This window comes from Sturnira hondurensis, unplaced genomic scaffold (assembly GCF_014824575.4).
Source record: "Sturnira hondurensis isolate 20B ecotype Veracruz unplaced genomic scaffold, ASM1482457v3 Scaffold0016663, whole genome shotgun sequence".
In the NCBI taxonomy this organism is placed as follows: domain Eukaryota; kingdom Metazoa; phylum Chordata; class Mammalia; order Chiroptera; family Phyllostomidae; genus Sturnira; species Sturnira hondurensis.
Genome location: NW_028089294.1, coordinates 1,057,427 through 1,076,822, shown reverse-complemented (window position 1 = coordinate 1,076,822; position 19,396 = coordinate 1,057,427). Strand labels below are relative to the sequence as shown.

Below are 19,396 nucleotides of genomic sequence, written 5' to 3'. Positions count from 1 at the left end.
TATTAGAGTAGAATATAAAAACAGATAACTGATTAAGTAGCAACTTGGGGGAGAAACTTGTTCCTTTTAAATGGGGAAACTCATTCCTTTTCAAACACAGTGAAATATACTGAGATTGATGAGTAGGAAATTCATAATGAGAAAATAGGGTATTATGTTTTATTTCCATGAGAGCAGCATTTACTACTTATGTCCAAAGCTATATTTTACAAATCTTTCTTGCCAGTTTTTGACATTAGTTTTTTCTGTCCTGAGAGGTGGGGGAGGTGCTCCTCCCCTTTGTTTTCATCGTAGACTGACAAAACACCAGGGTAGTTATTCTTCTGGCTGTGATTCCTTCTCTCCCTGGAGCACTTCAGCAGATCCCTTACCACCAGTTGTTTGTTCAGGGCTGCTCTGTGTTTACTGCCACCGTGAAGAAAGCTGTTGTTACATCATTCATGATAATTATAAGGATAATCATGGATTGCTTAGCTGCACTTTAATATATTAGAGCCATTTTATGGGCTTGAGGCTGACTATAGAAGTTTATACACATAAAAGTAATAATGTTCAAAAATACAAAAGCAAATAACGACTGTTTTTTAAATTTTTATTTATTTATTTTTAGAGGGGAAGGGAAGGAGAGAGGGAGAGAAGTATCAGTGTATATTTGCCTCTCATGCATCCCCTGCTGGGAACTGTCCTGCAACCCAGGCATGTGCCCTGACTGGGAATCAAACCACGATACTCTGGTTCGCTGATACTCTGGGTCGCTGGCCCGCACTCAATCCACTGAGCTACACCAGCCAGGGCCAAATAACGACTTTTTAATGCATCTGCAATTTCTTCCTCATTTCCAACCTTTTATGTCTCTTTACTATGAATATTTACTCAGCATTAATTGAATTAGAAGATAAAAAGACATGGTATCTGCCTTCAAGGAGCTTGTTACCCAGTGTGAAAACTAGGTGTTGATGTAGGTAGCACCCACTGAGCAAAGTGTATGTCTGTATGTGAACTGTGCAATAAGGAAGGGTGGTGGTTGTGACTAGAAAAACTTAATTCACAGCTCATTGAACAGCTGGCTCTGACTGTTCACCATGTGAAATACCCTGTATAGGGGCTATCTAGACAAGATGTCCTGTGAAAGGACACTAATAGGATAGAATAGCCAATATACATAAGTGGGTTCCACAGAGATTGTGAGGTTCATCTCACTTGGTGTAACTGAGAAAGGAACAGTGCATCTGTGCCTTGAAGGCTGGCTGTTGTGCCAGCAATATAGGGGAACAGAAGGGCAGCGTGGAAGCAGTGGTGGTACTGGTATGCCAGGCCCATTTGGGAAATTGTTTCATTTAACCAGAGTGGTGTGCTACAACTACTTAAGGCTAATTTATATTTCTAAGCATAGTGGGAAATAGTGGAAAGTGGATTGGTGGTAGTTGATGGAGAACAATAAATGTTAGCCTGAAGGTTGAGACTTCACCCTATGGACAGAGATTTTCTTTTTAACAGATTAGGAACAGATTGTGGTTCTTCTTGGTAAGCACAGTAAAAAGGGAAAATTTTTTACTGCTGTGTTTTTCACTTAGTCTAAAATCTATACTCTGCTTTATTTTTCTTTTTTTCTGTTCCCATGCCAGAAACGTTTTTTAATCTATTGCAGACCTGCTTTACATAGAGAAACTCTAGGAATGCTACCATAATATTCAGTAGAGTAGGAGGGATATAATCCAGGGGACTGGTACTGGGAATTCACTTTTGAGATATGGGTACCTGCCTTACTTTGGATCTTCCATCAGACCTCCATGGGTAAACCTGACTCTCAGAAGAAGACCTGGATCCAGGGAAGAAAAAAGACCCAGCCAATTAGTCAGGAATCTCAGGTTAAGCCATTCTTTCCTCACTACTTGGATACCATCTTCTCTCAGATCTACTTTTAAAATGAGAAAGGAGAAGAATCTGTTCTTCAGAGGTAAAAAAAAAAAAAATCCTACTCTTTATATATAAAGCACAAATATACATACAGTACATAAGCAGCTATACAGAATATCCGTGGCATTAAAATTCATGGTCAGAGGCCATTAGGAAAATAAGGTTGAGAAACACTGCATCAGAATAGGAGTTTTTTTTAGGAGCAGGGATCATGTTTTCTTTAAACCAAAAACTAAACCTAATCATCTAACAAACTGTTTTGGCACACCAGACAGGATGTTTTATCTTATCTTTTACTGTTGAGTTTCAGCAAGGAGATTTTTTTCTTTTTATCCTGTTGAACCCAAGTTCAAAGTTGATTCGTAACAATTTAGGCAAATATGATACTTCTTTTAACCACTGTTAGTCATGAACTCATACTAAAATATGGCTAAACAAATAAATAGGCTTATATATTGTTTTCATCATGTGAAATATTTGAAAAGTGATTTTCTTTGTTTACAATATTTAAAAATACTAATATTGTTATAATTATTTTTGTTATTTAGATAGAAATATCTTAAAGTCAAGATTATTAGACACTTCCTTTATATTTCTGTGTGGTATGAATTATGGTTTGAGTATTTTTTCCAAAGACTAAAAATTGGGCATTGGTTCTGGTGTTTTACAAAAGTATTTCATAATTATATACTACAACTACTTAAGGCTAATTTATATTTCTAAAATCAGCCATTGGATTTCATGATATGCTGATAGCTTTTAAAAATAATTGGATTTCAGTATTTCCCAGTACTCTGGTAGTTTGAGATGGTCATAAACAACTTGTTTAAGAGAACCAGCTGTGGGAAGAGAGCCATGTGGATTACTGAAATACTTGTAATCCTATTTATTGTTTCTGCATATGATGTGGAGTTTATCTGTTACATATTTGGAATGTTTCACACATCAAAAGGTAAAATAAAACTGGTCTTATTATTAAAATATTTTAGCACATAGCATAGATAGACATTTCCACTGCTCTGTGTTTAAAATAGAGTCGAAACTGGAAGATATACAAGTGAAGTGCCCATAACAGGCTAGAATAATGTTTATTGCTGTAATTAACTAAACTAGAACATATCAGCGGCTTAATATAATTACATTTTATTGAAAGTTTATATAGTTGTTTAGTGCAGATGTTCAAGTTGTTTGATGACTCCTCCTTTTAGTGACTCGGGGACCCAGACTTCTTACATTTTCTGAGGCCTCACAGTGTCATGTAGCCAACTGGTACATGTGCTCACATCCCACTGAAGAGAACAAGCCCCTTGAGCACCTCAGTATTCCTGTTGACTGGAAATGTTGTCTTTTACTGGATGGTTGCCTCCCACCAAAAACTTCCACACTGTGGAAGGGAGAGCACAGATTATTTGTGAATGCTGGCCAGCTCTGCCACAGTAATAATAATAATTTAGTAGTAATTGTATATTAGTTTGCTAGTGGCTAGTGAGCAAATTACCACACACTTGGTGGCTTGAAACAGCACAGATTTCTTCTTTTAGAGTTCTAGAATTCAGCCCTGGCTGGTGTAGCTCGGTGGATTGAGCATGGGCCTGTGAAGCAAAGGGTCACTGGTTCGATTCCCAGTCAGGGCACATGCCTGGGTTGCAGGCCAGGTCCCCAGTAGGGGACACATGAGAGGCAACTGCACATTGATGTTTCTCTCCCACTCTTTCTCCTTCCCTTCCCCTCTCTCTAAAAATAAATAAATGAAATATTTTTTTTTAAAAGTTCTAGAATTCAGAAGTCCAAAGTGAGTGTCACTGGGTCAAGACTGAGGTGTCAGCAGGGCCGTATTCTCTCTGGAGACTCATAAAAGAGAATCTATTTCCTTGCCTTTTCTAGCTTTTAGAGTTGCATTCCTTGCATTTTTTAATTCTTGGCTCCTTCTTTTATCTACAAAGCCAATATCTTACTTATTGCCTTTTTATAGTCTAGTATCCCTTCAGGAAAATCCCCCATCCCAAAGCTCCTACATTTACTTACATCTGTGAAACTCCTTTCTCCATAAATATTGTTTCCAGGTATCCGGAATTAGGACCTAGATACCTTTTGGGTCATCCTTTGGTCTACTACAAGTAGTTAACATTTATTGACTGCTTAGTATTGTCATGTTCTAAGATTTTTGCGTGTATTAGTTTGTATTTTTCTGTTTACTTGGTTTATTCATTATCTGTCTGCTCTACTTGAAGGCTTACCTGTTTTTCCTCAACTAGGTATTTGTTTGTTTGTTTGTTTGTTTTGCCATCTTCTGGAAGATGTATTCTTCACTTTAATGTTTAAAAATTTTATCAGAATATCTTAGAATTAGAAATCANATCCTTTGGTCTACTACAAGTAGTTAACATTTATTGACTGCTTAGTATTGTCATGTTCTAAGATTTTTGCGTGTATTAGTTTGTATTTTTCTGTTTACTTGGTTTATTCATTATCTGCTCTACTTGAAGGCTTACCTGTTTTTCCTCAACTAGGTATTTGTTTGTTTGTTTGTTTGTTTTGCCATCTTCTGAAAGATGTATTCTTCACTTTAATGTTTAAAAATTTTATCAGAATATCTTAGAATTAGAAATCATTTTTAGAGATTATGTGGTCTAATCATTCTGTTCTGCTGTATCCTATTAAATATTCTAGAATTAGGTGAGGAAGTTCTTAATTATTCTTTGGAATCTGTTTCTCTTGAGTTTTGAAGAAAGTTCTTTAAATCTACCATTAGGTTCCTTTGGATTATTAATGTATTAAATTCTTCTTTCTTTATTCCTATCCAAACTTATCTTTTCCAGTTACTTTTTAACAGTGTGTTGTAGATTATTTCCTTGGATTTTTCCCCCACAAAAATGTTTAATTTTATTTGACCATTCTTGTGATCACATGGAAATGACTTACTAAGAAAAAGGTAATGCACTTTGGATCAAAAATATTTTATGGGCCCTGGCTGGTGTGGCTCAGTGGACTGAGTGCCAGCCTGCAAACCAAAGGGTCACCGGTTTGATTCCCAGTCAGGGTACATGCCTGGGTTCCCCAGTTGAGGATATGCTAGAGGCAATCACACATTGATGTTTCTCTTTTTCTCCCTCCCTTCCCCTCTCTCTATAGGTAGGTAGGTAGGCAGGTAGGTAGGTAGATAGATAAAACAAGCAAGATTATTTCATGGGGGAGAGGTAGTTGAAGACTTAAAGCCACTCATAGTGGCTTTAAGTAGAAATCACAGGAATAGCATGTAAGCAATTAATTGTGTAACTGGATGAAATTAAACCGAAAGCAGATATACCTGATTTAGTTATCACAGAGAAGAATTATGAGGTATTGTAGATTAATTCAGGCAACTGTTCTATTAATCACATATTTGGTGCTGGCGATACAAAGATGATTTAGGCATAATCCTGTTCTAGAGGACCTAATTACTCTAGCAAGGACGTGGACTGCAGACATTGTTGCAATGTTGTAAGGGCAGTGGTAGGTAGAGATCACTGTAGAAGTCATGATGCTTACAGTTGTAATAGAAACCACAACTCTGGGTGCCTAAACAGTGCAAGGAATCTATTGGTTATATATGAGTATATATGAAAATTACAGAGGCAGGTGAGGTAGCTCAGTTACATCATCACGTGCCTTTCTCCTTCTCCTCTTTTCCTGTTCCTTTTCAATGTTTTCTGGTCAACTTTATTCTGAAGTTGGTTCCCTTTGAGTTTGTGTGATGACTGCTAAACTCTCGGGGCTCCCCCAGAAAGAGAGTTGCTGTCTGACCGAGAAGCTAAAGGCCTGGCGTTCACTCTGACTACAACCACTTTGCTCTCAAGTAACCCTTTCACCAGATCAGGGGAAAGCGTAGTTGAGAGTCAGATGAGAACGCAAAATTTAGAACTTTCAAAGAATTTAGTCTGTCCCTGGAAATTGGTGTTAGTCTTATTTTTGCCTTGTTATTTTAACTTGGATTTTTAAAATATACTAAAAATCTGGAATTCTTAATGGTGGCAGGTGAATTCGGAAGAGGATCTCAGTTCATTGACTTTCTTCTGAAATTTTGGAAGCATAAAAATTTCCTATTCTCCTAAAGAACTTATGACACATGGACATGAACTAAAGGGGGGGAATGTTGGGGGAGGGGATGTACAGGGTGGAGGGGAATGAAGGGGGTGAAATGAGACAACTGTAATGGCATGATCAATAAAATATATTTTAAAAAATTTCCTGTTCTCCCTTTGGAGACCTTTGATTCTGTGCACACTTCATTGCAGAAATTAAGAACCTGACATAAGTCTGTTCTTTATTATTTCTTCTCTTGTAACTGGGCACAATGGTGAGTTTTGATATTGGGTCCAGTGGTTCATGGTTATGCCACTTCTAGAGTCAGTCACATTTACAGTAGGGAAATACCAAGGCCAGAAATGTTAGTCTTGTTCTAACAGCCTCATACGTGTGATTTGAGGGGTATTTTGGAAGACTTCGGTTTTTTACTCAGCCTAATACACATTTAATCAGGGTCTTCAAGCATGTGATACTTTAAAAACTGAAATAGTAGTACAAAGATCCTTTGAGTTAAATGCTTACACTTCCATTTGCTCAGTTTCTACGTAGTCTCTGGTGTACCACACTTGCATTCACCACAGTTCTTTTTCTCTACGACAAGTATTCATTCAGGAGCCACAGCATGTGACCCTGCTATATCATTGCCAGATCTTACTGTGAAGCATTTGGGCAGAGAGGGAGTAGAAGACGGATGATTTGCTAATAGTCTGACCCGGCTCAAACACAACCCCATTCTGCATCCCAGTACAGTTGGGACAGCGCATTGGAATACAGGCTAAGCCTATTGTTTGTGGGCCATCTGGTAACCCAGTAACTGCAAGAGTGTAGGCGTCTTGGCCCTACAAAGAGTTTGTGAAGGTACATTTGACACTCTTAGTGTATTAATGTTGCTTCCCTAACTTCAAAAAGAATTACTTCTTTGTACTAAAATTGTATTAAATGCTATTTGGTAAAAAAGGAAAAAGTAATGTATAAATTGTAGTAAATTATCTGAATTTCACTGAAGTTGCCCTTCATTAAAGTTAAAGGGTGGGTTTAATGGAGACTTTACCTAGGGACAGGTACTACCCCCAGGTCAATGACTGTGACACCTTTTTAAATGGGTTCTTTAACAGCCACTTTAAATCTACTTTAATGGTAAGTGGTTCAAAGAGCAGAAACTCTTATACACCAAGAGTATCATATGTACCTTCACAGACCTTTGTAGGGTGAAGAGGCCTACACTCTCGCAGTGCCAGGTTACCAAATGGCCCACAAACAGGCACTGAGTATTTTACGTATATTGTCTAGTTTAACTTTTCCAACAGTGCTGTGAGATAGGGTGTTAGTATTTTTATCCCCATTTTTACAGAGGAAGAAATTGGTACAGAGAGGTCAAGTAACTTGCCCAAATTTACACAGTTCAGTGAGGTACAGAGTTGGGATTTGAATTAGACAGTCTGGGACCAGAGTTTATGCTTCTAGTCACTCACTGTATTTTACTTCCTATCAAGCAAGGACTGAAATTGTCATTAAAGATAATATCAGTAACATTTATTATATTTTGAAATGAATAGACATTTTGGAACTTACTTTACCTATTAAATATTCAACATACTTTTTTTTAATTCTAGGAGAAGACTTTGCAGTTGTGCAACAAGAAATTATTATGATGAAAGACTGTAAACACCCAAATATTGTTGCTTATTTTGGAAGCTATCTCAGGTACCTTGTTTGTCTCCGTTTTGAAAAGCAATAATGATTTCATCACCTAATAAATACATTTAACAAAATAAAGTTAGGTCTAGTCTGTGTTTTGTAGTTTTTTCCTTGCTTTGAACACAGGATATTTTCATGTGAATGTAATTTATATTTATGACTTATTTATGTTAATTCTGTAACTAATATCATAGTCCGTAATTGTTGTACTCTTGGGAATTCTGGACGTGGTCTCATTGAGGAAGTGGACAGCAAAAACTTACCTTTATGGTTAGCTTCCTGCGATAGGATAGAGGTCTAAGCATGCTGTTCTGTTGCCCGCCCCTTTCTGCTGGATGTGGGTGAATCTGGAAAGGAGCGTTTCTTTCTGTTATGTTTTTATTAGAAACTTTTTTCTTTTGTGTTTCTAGCCTCCGAATATTGCATCAGCTCTGTCCTTCATTTTGTCCGAAAGACTGAGAACTATAATTATTTCACTGAGTTCTTACTTTTTCAGGTCTTTGAGTAAATTTAGAAAGACCGAATTTGCCACCTCTTGTTTTCATTTAGCAAGACAGGCCAGGTTCCCCAGGTCATATCCCATAGCGGATGATCTCGAGGCCAAATCTTGTTGTTTTTCCATTCACTTCTATGTGCAACTGAGTTTAATGCCATGACCTAGTTTTAAAGGTTCCTTCCAAAAGGAGAATTGGAGAATGCTTTTTTTATGTATTCTAAAAAGCCTTCAGTTTTCTTTCAATCCACTGTAAGGATGTAACTTCTTGCAGCTCCTATTCTCATATGATCCAGGTACAAAACGCTTGAACTCTTCAGTTGTGGGCGTGGAACATGGAAAAGACTGGGCAGTTCTTGCCCTCTCCTTTCCAAATTGTGAAAAGGCACGGGGACCATCTCTGTGATTCTAACCAGTGTTGGAGAGCTTTGATTGCCTAGTCTTCAACAAGGATAAAGGGTGGGTTTAATGGAGACCTTAGTTCAGAAAGGGACAATGACTGTTAGGCATTTTAAATGAGCTTTGTAACACATCCAATTTAAGACTACTTTAATGGTAAGTGGTTCAGTCAGTAAACTAACACAGTTTCTGTATCAGTTTTTATTCTGTGGAACAACCCAGCACAGGTAGTTACTGTCCATGTTATCAGTATGAAATGTGGTAGAAACATGCTTATTTTTTCTTTGTAGGCGCGATAAACTTTGGATTTGCATGGAGTTTTGTGGAGGTGGTTCTTTACAGGATATTTATCATGGTAGGACCAAAGTTCTGTTTTATAGAAATTAGTAGAATTTCTTACTATGTGGTAACATACTGTATTAAAATATTAATGTTGTTTTGAGGAAAGTATGTTTTATCATTATGTTATTTGGATACATAAAGGTATTTCAGATATATGTGGATGAAAGGAACGTTTGTTTATAGGTTGGAAAATTACATGCAATTGAATTATTTGTTAATTCTAAAGAAGGAATATTATAGATCATTTGAAATTTCAAACTCAGACTTATAGAAGACATGCAAAGGCCTTGGTGGCTAATACTAAGCCCAAAGAATATCCAGTTGCAAAGTGAATAGTGTTAATACAGACAGTTGCTTTTGCTCTCATGTATTCAGGACACATCATTGGAATATTTGCGATCTTAGATGCTAGATTCTGGGGAATTAAAAATTATCGGAACATTTTTCATTGAGATTTCAATGGAATAGTATATGAAACTTTTAAAATGAACAATTTTTCTGTCTTTTTTTCCCCCTTTTCTGTTTCAGCTCTGTTAATGGGTTACTGTCACAAACTGCAGAGTAGCTTTATTCTTGTGCCGGGGGTGTGTTTTTTGATAAATGTAAAATATGTCTTAATTTATTATGTCAATTTTCTAAGAAAATATTTTGGAATTTTTTTCTGATTTTTTTATATAGCATTTGAGCTCATGTATCTAGTTTGGAGCCTCTTGTGTAATTTTAGGGACTGATTGTAATAAAGATATTAAAAGGCTATTTATTTGGATAGGAATACTGATTCCATTTCACTTCACTTTACTATATCTTGTTATAAGGTCACTATCTAGCAAAATATCCCATCACTAGAATTTGATTTTTAGCATGGTCTCTTTCAGTGAACGTATTTCTTTACTCTAAAGTAGTGTAAATAGTGAAGTGGATGGTTGCGCACACAGAAATATGAGTTCTGTCTGGAAAAAAGTCCAGCCATTGTTAATATAATGGGAATGGTTTGTTCAACATCAGTGGATTAATGGCAGCCAAAGAGAGTGGACTGAAATGTGCATGTGTGAACAATGACGACTTCACTGTACTAGTCATTAGGGACGGTAGATGTCCTTGAATGAGTATGTGTACTGTGTGGCCATCACATTCAAAATCACTGAGCAAGTAGAGCAATGAATCTGCATCACATTTTGTGTTAAGCTTGAATATTCTTCTGTGAAAACTATTTGGATGATTCAGAACATTGCAGCTATGGGCAACTGGTGATTGGCAACTTCATCATGACTACATGCCTGCTATGCATTGTGTCTCTTGCAGAGTTTTTTGGTAAAATACTGATAGTTTATTGACACAGCCCCACTACAGCCCAGATTTGGCACCCTGTGACTTCTGGCTTTTTCCAAAACTAAAATCACCTTTGAAAAGGTAGAGATTTCAGACTATTAATGAGATTCAGGAAAGTACAACAGGGCAGCTGGTGGCAATTCCAACAAAGGATTTTGCCAGGTTTTGAACAGTGGAAGAGATGTTGGGAGGACTATTTGAGGTCCCAAGGTGCCTACTTTGAAGCGGACTGAGGTGCCATTGTCTTATGTACAGTGTTTTTGTATGTGGTATCTTCAATAAATGTCTATTTTTTGTAGCACATGGCTGGGTGCTTTCTGGACAGACCTTGTATTTTTCCAGTATTACATCATGATTAAGCTATATTTATCGATGTAGAAAGGTGTCCATGATAAGTGAAAAGGGCAGGTTTCAGAACTGTTAGTGTAATCTGATTCCATTTGTGCTTTTCTGTGTGATGCATACATACTTATGTAAAATGTTTCTGCATAAAACTGTCTGGTAATCTATAGCCCAAACTACTGATACTGCTTATTATTGAGTAATAGTTTGAGTAGAGAAGAGACCTTTACTTTCCAAACTTTATTGATTGGAATTTTTTAAAGTGAACATATGTTAATTTTATAGCTATAAAGCTAATCATTTTAGGGGAAAATATTACTTTTAAATGAGCTGTAATACATGTAAACACATCAATTTTTTTAAAGCTTCAATTAAAGCTAGCTAAACCTCTTGTCCATGCTTTCTTTTAACATTTAAAAAATAATATTGGTTAGTGAGTTGTAAAAATATAATTAATTTCAGAAACTATTTCAGGCTTTTATTCATTCTTTAAACCGTTTTGGTACAACTTTTCCATGCCAGGTACTGTTCTGAACATTGAGGGTACAGCAGTCAGCCAATCAGATTTTTTAAAATCCTACCCTTGTGAAGCGTACATTTTAAAATTGTTTATTAAACAATTAAACCTGTTGCTTAGTGAAACTTGGAAAAGTTGTCACTTTTGAAGAACATGCTTTACCTAACTTTATTAATTTTCTTGTCTTACAGTAACAGGACCTCTGTCTGAACTGCAAATTGCGTATGTTAGCAGAGAAACACTACAGGTAAATTCAGTGCTAATTAAAAAGTAACAGTCTTCATTAAAGTGAATGTTTAATTATTGTGTACTACCTATTAATTAAGGATTAAATATTCTAGTTTGGTAAACTCTTAAATAGGAATACATTTTTAATTGTTTGTGTAATAAACCCAAATTACATCCTCACATAAGTACTTGAAAGCCTCAATGTGATCATATAAACCCCTAAAATTCAAGTACTATGGATTTATTATTTTATGTTTTTATATGCCTCTTAATACCAAAGAAAGGCTAAAAAATTGAGAACTCTTATGGTGATTGAAACTCATTCTGATACTAATTGCACATATACTTTTTAAGTTATTTCAAACTATTTGCAGAGTTTAGTGAAAATTATCTGTCTTTGGAAAATTAGTGGTTCCAACTGAGCTTTGCCTTTTTCATTTTCTTGATTTTTGTGTTTATCAGTATAGATCAGTAAATAAATTAATGATTACCAGTAGACTTAATGTAAGGAGTAAATAAAAGATAGAGACTGCTACTTAGTTGGTCATTTTAAATCCTAAAGTGAGTTCTGTAGTTAAACCTTGTTAATTATTCTGGTGTTTTTTTGTTTTGTTTTGTTTGTTTGTTTGAAACTCCAGGGACTATATTATCTTCACAGTAAAGGAAAAATGCACAGAGATATAAAGGTGCGTGCACATCGTATGTTTGGTTACCCTGTGGGCCCTCTCTCTGATCAGACCATTGACCATAATTGTATTGAGTGTTCTATTGGATGAATTTGTTATCTAAAATATGTTATGGTAGTAAAATTGAGTGATACTTTTAACGGTTTTATTACTTTTTTAGTAACTTTATTGACATACAATTCATATAACATAAAATTCACCCTGTTGAAGTATGCAATTGTGGGTTAATGGTTAATATCCCATTTTACTTAGTTGTGATTAAAGTGCATATTAGGTGTATAGCTTTCATCAAGTTGGTTTTAAGGAAGATTCATGCTTTGAAAATTACAGTAAACTTTGGCACTATCATTAATGATGTTTCCAGATGGGTACATGAACCCTTAATAATTTCTGGTGGTCTTTCATTTGACTGGCAGAGGCTCACGGTTGCACTAGGCGTGCTGGGGTTAGCACTGTGGTAAACCAGTGCTGTGGCAGGACTCAGAGGTTGTTTCCAAAGATGTTGCTGTCTCTCCAACTCAGATATTTTTCTCCTTTCACTTTTCTCTTTTTTCTTGTTTATCTTCAACTTCTTTTCCTCCTCTTTTGTTTTGTGAACTTTTCCTCAGCATAAAGATTCTTAACCTTTTCTGTTTTTTGACATTGTGCTGTCCTCCTCATCTCCGATGAAGGCCATGGGCCCTCTCCTCAGAAAATGAATGCCCTTACGCACATGCCTTCAAATTGTGCGTGAAATTTCAGTGGGCTCTTAGATCATCTGTGGAGATCCTCCACTTTAAGTAATTTTCGTAAACCACTAAAGAGACATAAGCAAAGAGTTTTGGCATTCAAAGGGAGAGGAGATCATAAGAATTTGAGTAAGTCAAGAAAAGTTCTTTGTCACTGGCACTTAAGTGATCTGGAAGGACTTGCAGATATTTGTCAGAATGGAGGTTTGGAGTGCTTGCAAGCAGAGGGAACAGTGTGAGCAAAGGTACAGATGCCAGAAAGAGAAGGGCCATTTTAGAAAGCATAAAGCTGCTTTTAAGCAGCACCATGTTATTGAGAAGAAGAGGCTGTATAAGAGATTAATAGCAGGTGGGGTTGGCTGGGCGGTTTGGTGCTTCATTATGCAAGGGCTTGTCATGTGCCGGACTTCAGAATTCGGACCCCTGTGGGTAGTTTCTGACCATTGTCGCTGTTTCTACCTTTGTTTGACCACTAGTGTATATATCTCACTTGGACTTTGGTGAAAGCCTTCTACCTAGTCTCCGTGCCCCTGCTTCTGTAGTCACTTCACCTTGCAAACAAAGGGATCTTTTAATATCAGTCTTGTCACTCACCTATTATAAACCATCCTTCATACTGAATATAAAATCCAAGTGGTTTAGTATGGCCTACAAGGTTATGCATGATCTGGGCTTTCTCTCCGGCCTCATTTCACACTCCTCTCCATTTTACTCATTCTGTTCCAGCCATACCAAATTCCCTGTCCTTGGAATATGTTGAGCTTATTCTGGCTCCTTATTTGCTGTTCCCTGGCCCTAGCATGGCGTCTCATATTTTGGCATGGCTCCGCACCCTCACCTCTCCCAGATCTCTGCTCAGATTACACTGCTTTAGAGAAGCCTTTTTTCCTGCTTTATATATCTTCAGAGTACTTATCTCTGCTTAGCCTGGAATCATTTGTTGGTTCGTTCATTCATTTGTATGTGTGTGTTTTCATTTTTAGATTTTCTTTCTTTCATACTTGGGAGCTGGAATTTATTTATTACTATAACCCCAGAGCTTAAAATAACACCTGGTTGCTACTATTCTCTCAGGGAGAGGGGAATGGATAGATGGGTGGAAGGAAGGATGTATCGAAGGCCATAAGTGCAGGTGATGTAATATAAACTGTGATTTAGGAAAATTAATGTGGAGCTGAAGAAAGACCAAACTGAAGACTTTGGCATAAGTCTAGATAGCTTGGGTCTAGATCAAGTTAAAATCCCAGCTTTAGTCCCTTCTCTCTATTTTTTTCTTATTTCTCCCTTTATTCCATAGAGTTACAATAATATCAGGAGTATAGTCTTCTATTATTTCACCCTCTGTGTGGGGCAGGAAGGGGTTTCCTAGTCTTTTCCCCCGTAAGATTATAATTACATGATTGATAGCACCCTGGACTAAAGAAGCTGCTTGCCTTTGCTTGCTCATTTAAAAGTTGCAGAAAAGGCAAAAATTAATAAAAAGCCTATAGTACCATTGGGAGATAGTGTTTCTATCCCCATCAAAAGCATTGAGCATATTGGAAATAAAGTAGTTATTACTATCTTTGAACTTGGGTCAAAAAACAAAAGTAGCTAAAATGCTACTAGGTCATTATAATGGAAAAAACTTAGGTTTTTTTCTTTCTGTGTAGGGAAATTCCCAGTTCTTCCCTACTATGTCTTTCCTGTGAGTGTCCTTTGCTACTCGTATAGAACACTTCACTTCCGATACTTCTGGTCACCTAACGGGTGGGTTTTCCCCAAACAAGCAATTTTTCTGTGACACTAACTGGATGCCCTGTAATTAACTCAGTTCTGACACTGTCTGGAGATAACATCAGAGCCCACAGATTGAAGGGCTCAGTCCCACAAGACTCCCCCCTCTTTTGTGCCACCCCTCCCCACATACACACACACACTTTAGGCACCAGTTTTAAGCTCAGATTGTCAGTGCTTCTGACCAGCCAGCTCCAGATTGGAGGTTTTAAAGACCCCTTCCTTGGGTTCTATTAATTTGCTAAAGCTCACAGAACTCAGGGCAATACTGAATGTTTGCCAGGTTATTAAAGAATATGATAACGGATACAGATGAACAGCCACATGGAGGAGAGGCGCAGGGCAGGTATGTGGGAAGAGGCACAGACCATCCATGCCCCCTCCAAGGCCCACCACTCTGTCGGTACCTCCACATGTTCACCAGCCCCAAAGCTTTCCAAACCCTGTACCATTGGGATTTTATGGAGGCTTCCTCACCTAGGTGTGATCAATCATTAACTCCATTTTTGGTATCTCTCCCTTCTTTGGGTATTGGGAGTGAGGCTAAACATTCCAAGCTTCTAATTTGTGGCTTGGTGTCCTGGTGACCTCATTCCAGGAGCCACCCAGGAGCTCATCTAGAACAGAAGACACTCCTGTCACCCAGGATATTACAAAGGTTTCAGGAGTGGTGTGTCAGGATCTAGGGTTAAAGACCTAATAGTAGAACAAAAGATACTCCTAGAGCTCTTATCACTTAGGAAATTATAAAGGTTTCAGGATCTTTGCGCCAGGAACTGGGGGCACAGACCAATATATATTTTCTGATATTTCATAGTCATGTGGACAAGTGACATCTTAATCCTGTGGTCCTGTGGCTGATTGCTTATGTCCTGAATGGTCCTCAACAGACTTAGTATAGATAGGCTCACATACTAAGCAGCAGGGCTCAGTTCAACACACTAGCATTGGTTCAACTGATGAGTCAGATTTGTTTTTATTAACAGGGTATAGCAGTCAAGTTTAAAATGCCAGTATAAGGTAACATTTTAGTGAAGTGACAATGTTTGAACAGTAAGAAAATAACATTTAGATGAAAACTAATATATCACTTTCATAGTAACAGTTATATTGTGTTAATAGAAGCTTTTGCAGGGCAGAACATTTTATAAGCATAGTCAAATTGCTTACAATTTGAACAGTAAATTTTTCTGCGAATATAATGATTTAACATTTTAATTGGGCATACTTTAAGTTTTAAGCATTTCCAGGTCTAAGGCAGTCACTTGTGATTATTTTAAATACGTACACTTATTATATGTGCTACCTGATAAAATGTTTCCTACTGTAACTAAAATGTTCTCACTTTGTAGGGCGCTAACATTCTGTTAACGGATAATGGCCATGTGAAATTGGGTAAGTAAATTACAGTTTTGTCACTAAATAATTTGTCACCCAAATTTATTCCAACACTAGTTAATTTAATTTTCCTCCCTTGGACCAGGTTTCCCCTATCCTAGCAGCATCTATATATTTTTAGGTGGAAATCTCATTGTGAGGCATACATAATATCTCTGTATCTGTTTCCTCTTTCTTAAATGGGGGTTGAATCTGCGCTTCACGTATGTCAGATATGTTGTAAAGGTAGAACGAAATAGTAACCTTTGAAAACACCTCTCACCCCAGGAATGTGATTTCTAGTAAGAAATCTGTACAAAATTGCCTTGTAACCAAAATACAAGGTAAACAAAAGTTGCAAAATCAATGATGCCAAAAAAATCCTGCGTTCTTTACATTAGCTTTAAAAATAAAATACAGTGTTACTTATATAATAATGTAATTTAGTCCTGACTGGTGTGGCTCAATTGGTTGGGCATGTTCCCCAAAGTGACAGGTTGCTGGTTCAATTCCTGGTCAGAACACATACCTGGGTTGTGGGTTTGGTACCTGGTCAGGGCATGTATGAGAGGCAACTGATCAATATTTCTTTCACATCAATGTTTCTCTCCTTTTATTGTCTCTCCTTCCCCTCTCTGAAAATAAATAAATAAAATCTTTTTTTTAAAGGATATAATTTAGATATTTTAAGTTTGTATTTATTAGGGTGACATTGGTTAATAAATTGTGTAGTTTTCAGGCATACAGTTCTATAATACATCATCTATATTTTATTGTGTTCATAGATGCCTTAACTTTTATTTTGTAACTTCAATTTATGATTAAAATAGAATTCAAAACCATAATAATTTAAACATTTAAGACAAGAAACATGTACGAAAAGTCTTTGTAAACAAAGTCATGTCTGTTAGGTATTAAATAAAGTATTTAATGGCAAATATGAAATAGTTATTTTGAACTATATATTATAATAAGAAATAAAAATCCAAAAATATATTTGTTATAAAATGAATAAAACTATATCCTGCAATAGGACTAATTAGATTTTTTAAAAATATTTTATTTATCTTTAGAGAGGAAGGGAAAGAGAGAAGGAGAGAAATATCAATGTATGGTTGCCTCCCGTGAGTCCCCTGCTGGGAACTGGCCCGCAACCCAGGCATGTGCCCTGACTGGGAATCGAACCCTGATCGTGTGGTTCACAGGCCCGCACTCAATCCACTGAGCTGCACCAGCCAGGGCTAATTAGATTTTTTTAAAGAATTTTTTATTCATTTTTAGAGAGAGGCAAAGAGAAGGAGAGAGACAGAGAGAGAAATATCAGTGTGCGGTTACTTCTCAGTGCACCCCATACTGGGGACCTGATCCATAACCCAGGCATGTTCCCTGACTGGGAATCAAGCTGGCGACCCTTTGGTTTGCAGCCCACACTCAATCCACTGAGCTACACCAGCCAGGGCCAATTAGATTTAAAAGTATGTATCTAATTAACATAAGCCATAAAATTTTCTTAAGCCACCTCTGAGTATGGGAAAGGCAGTTACCTGTTTACCACTTAGTAAACAGTTCCTATGAAAAGTTCAATATTTTGTGTTACTGTTGTATGCCCTACTCAAAGACATCCTGTATATAATGTATCTCAGTTGATAAGGATTTAGAAATCATTAAAAAACTAGAAAATGTTGGAATTTAACATACCAAAAGAAGAGCAACAAATTCCACATAAAAAATTTCCTGAGCGACTGGAATTGGTATTAGAATGTATTGCTAAGGAAAGGTTTTTGGGAGAGTTCGGTTTGGATATCTTCTCAAGCTAGCTAGATTTACTAATAGATTTATCGGTTCATTTGATGTCAGTCCTTCAAGGGTGTGACAGGAAGTGAATAGGAATATATCACTCCTTGAGGTCCCGGTGATATTCCTTCAATTTTAGGTCCTGGGAATTTGAAATTGTATTATAAAGTCTGGCAAATTACATTCTCTCTTTCTCATCCAAAGTATTTGATCGTGGCTTTTGTTGTCATTTGACTCCTGTTGGGGACACATGAGAATCTATTTGGTTATGATATATGCCAACTGCTTTGTGATATTTTAACACTAGTCTGTTAAAGTTAAAATTTTAATGTGTTATTTGAGGATATCTCTTATTTCTGTAAAATTGGTTTAATGAAAATAATAATAATTAAGCCTCTTCTCATGTTGCCTTAAGTATTACTTTCTCTCAGTTTTCTAAATGTTTCTCATTTTTTTAATAGCTGATTTTGGAGTATCTGCACAGATAACAGCTACAATTGCCAAACGGAAATCTTTCATTGGTACACCATACTGGTAATTGCCTTTTAATTAATTTAACTTTCTGTAGTCTTTTCATTATTGAATATAGCATTTACAAAATACAGACTAAATAATCAAAAACTTTAGCATGAAAACATTAAGAAGGTTATCAGCAGATTAAGTAATTTAGACATGTGTGTACTTGTGGCTGGAATACACAGTCAGAAAATATTCTGCCATGTTAATTTTCATTAAGTGGAAAAGACTGTGAAGGTTAATATGTGGAACCTTGGTTAATTAACAAGGTTAATTTAGGGAACCTTGTCCAGCTCTGCTGGAAAAACCCATCCAACCCTTGCCACCACTCATGTCCAGGATCTTCACAGATGTTTTAAAATATCTTTCTTCATCCCCATTTCTAGTCCATATTTTGACTAATCTTTCAACATTCCATTATTTACAGTACCCCTTTGCTCAAGTCTTGTTGACGTTATCTTGCTCGCACACAAGATCAAACATGTATTTCTTGGCATTTGGAATCTTCCACAGTATGACCTGTATCTCTCTCAATAATCTTGAATGGTACTAGTTGCCTCTTTGTAAACTGTATTTGTCTGCTAGGTGTTCTTTAACCATTCTATAAAAAGTATTTATTAATGTGCTCAGTAAATGTTTTTGATCACTCACTGTGTGCTGGATGTTAGTCATTGTGAATATAGTGGTGGGCAGATGGAGAGGTTTTTTGTTCACACTGTTCCTTCAGCTTAAGCGCCAACACTCCCCCGACGTCCTCCTGGTTGGCCTGCTCAGCAGTGGGATGGCACTAATCTGGGTGACTTGTTTCCATATTTAGGAGATGATATATAGTGTTTTTTATTGATTTGACTCTTTATCAACTGGATGTATATGTTAGAAGTTCAGCAGTGCTGAAGGGCTTATAAACTTATGTAGACCCTGGTCGGGTGGCTTGTTTGTTTGGAGTGTCATCCTGTACACCAAAAGGTTGCAGGTTCTAGGCCTGGTCAGGACACATACCTATTGCTGGTTTGATCCTCCGTCAGGGCACATACAGGAGGCAACTGATCAATGTTTTTCTCTTACATTGATGTTTCTCTCTCTCTCTCTCAAGTCAATAAATATATCATCAGGTGAGGCTTTGAAAAAAAATTTTTAACTGATCTAGTTATATCTTCTGCCATCTCTAGCGTATCTGTTATTGTTTATA

General features: G+C 36.8%; 1 protein-coding gene across 5 annotated transcripts in view; it reads left to right on the top strand.

Moving 5' to 3' along the window:
- MAP4K3 (mitogen-activated protein kinase kinase kinase kinase 3) overlaps window positions 1-19,396 on the top strand; it is a 126,395-nt gene that overhangs the window by 38,829 nt on the left and 68,170 nt on the right. For all 5 annotated transcript variants that reach the window (XM_037066915.1, XM_037066912.1, XM_037066910.1 and 2 more), the window contains exons 3-8: window positions 7,596-7,686; window positions 8,863-8,927; window positions 11,294-11,349; window positions 11,969-12,016; window positions 15,873-15,915; window positions 18,153-18,225. In XM_037066915.1, the coding sequence (XP_036922810.1) occupies window positions 7,596-7,686; window positions 8,863-8,927; window positions 11,294-11,349; window positions 11,969-12,016; window positions 15,873-15,915; window positions 18,153-18,225 (376 nt within the window). The remainder of the gene's footprint in view (window positions 1-7,595; window positions 7,687-8,862; window positions 8,928-11,293; window positions 11,350-11,968; window positions 12,017-15,872; window positions 15,916-18,152; window positions 18,226-19,396) is intronic.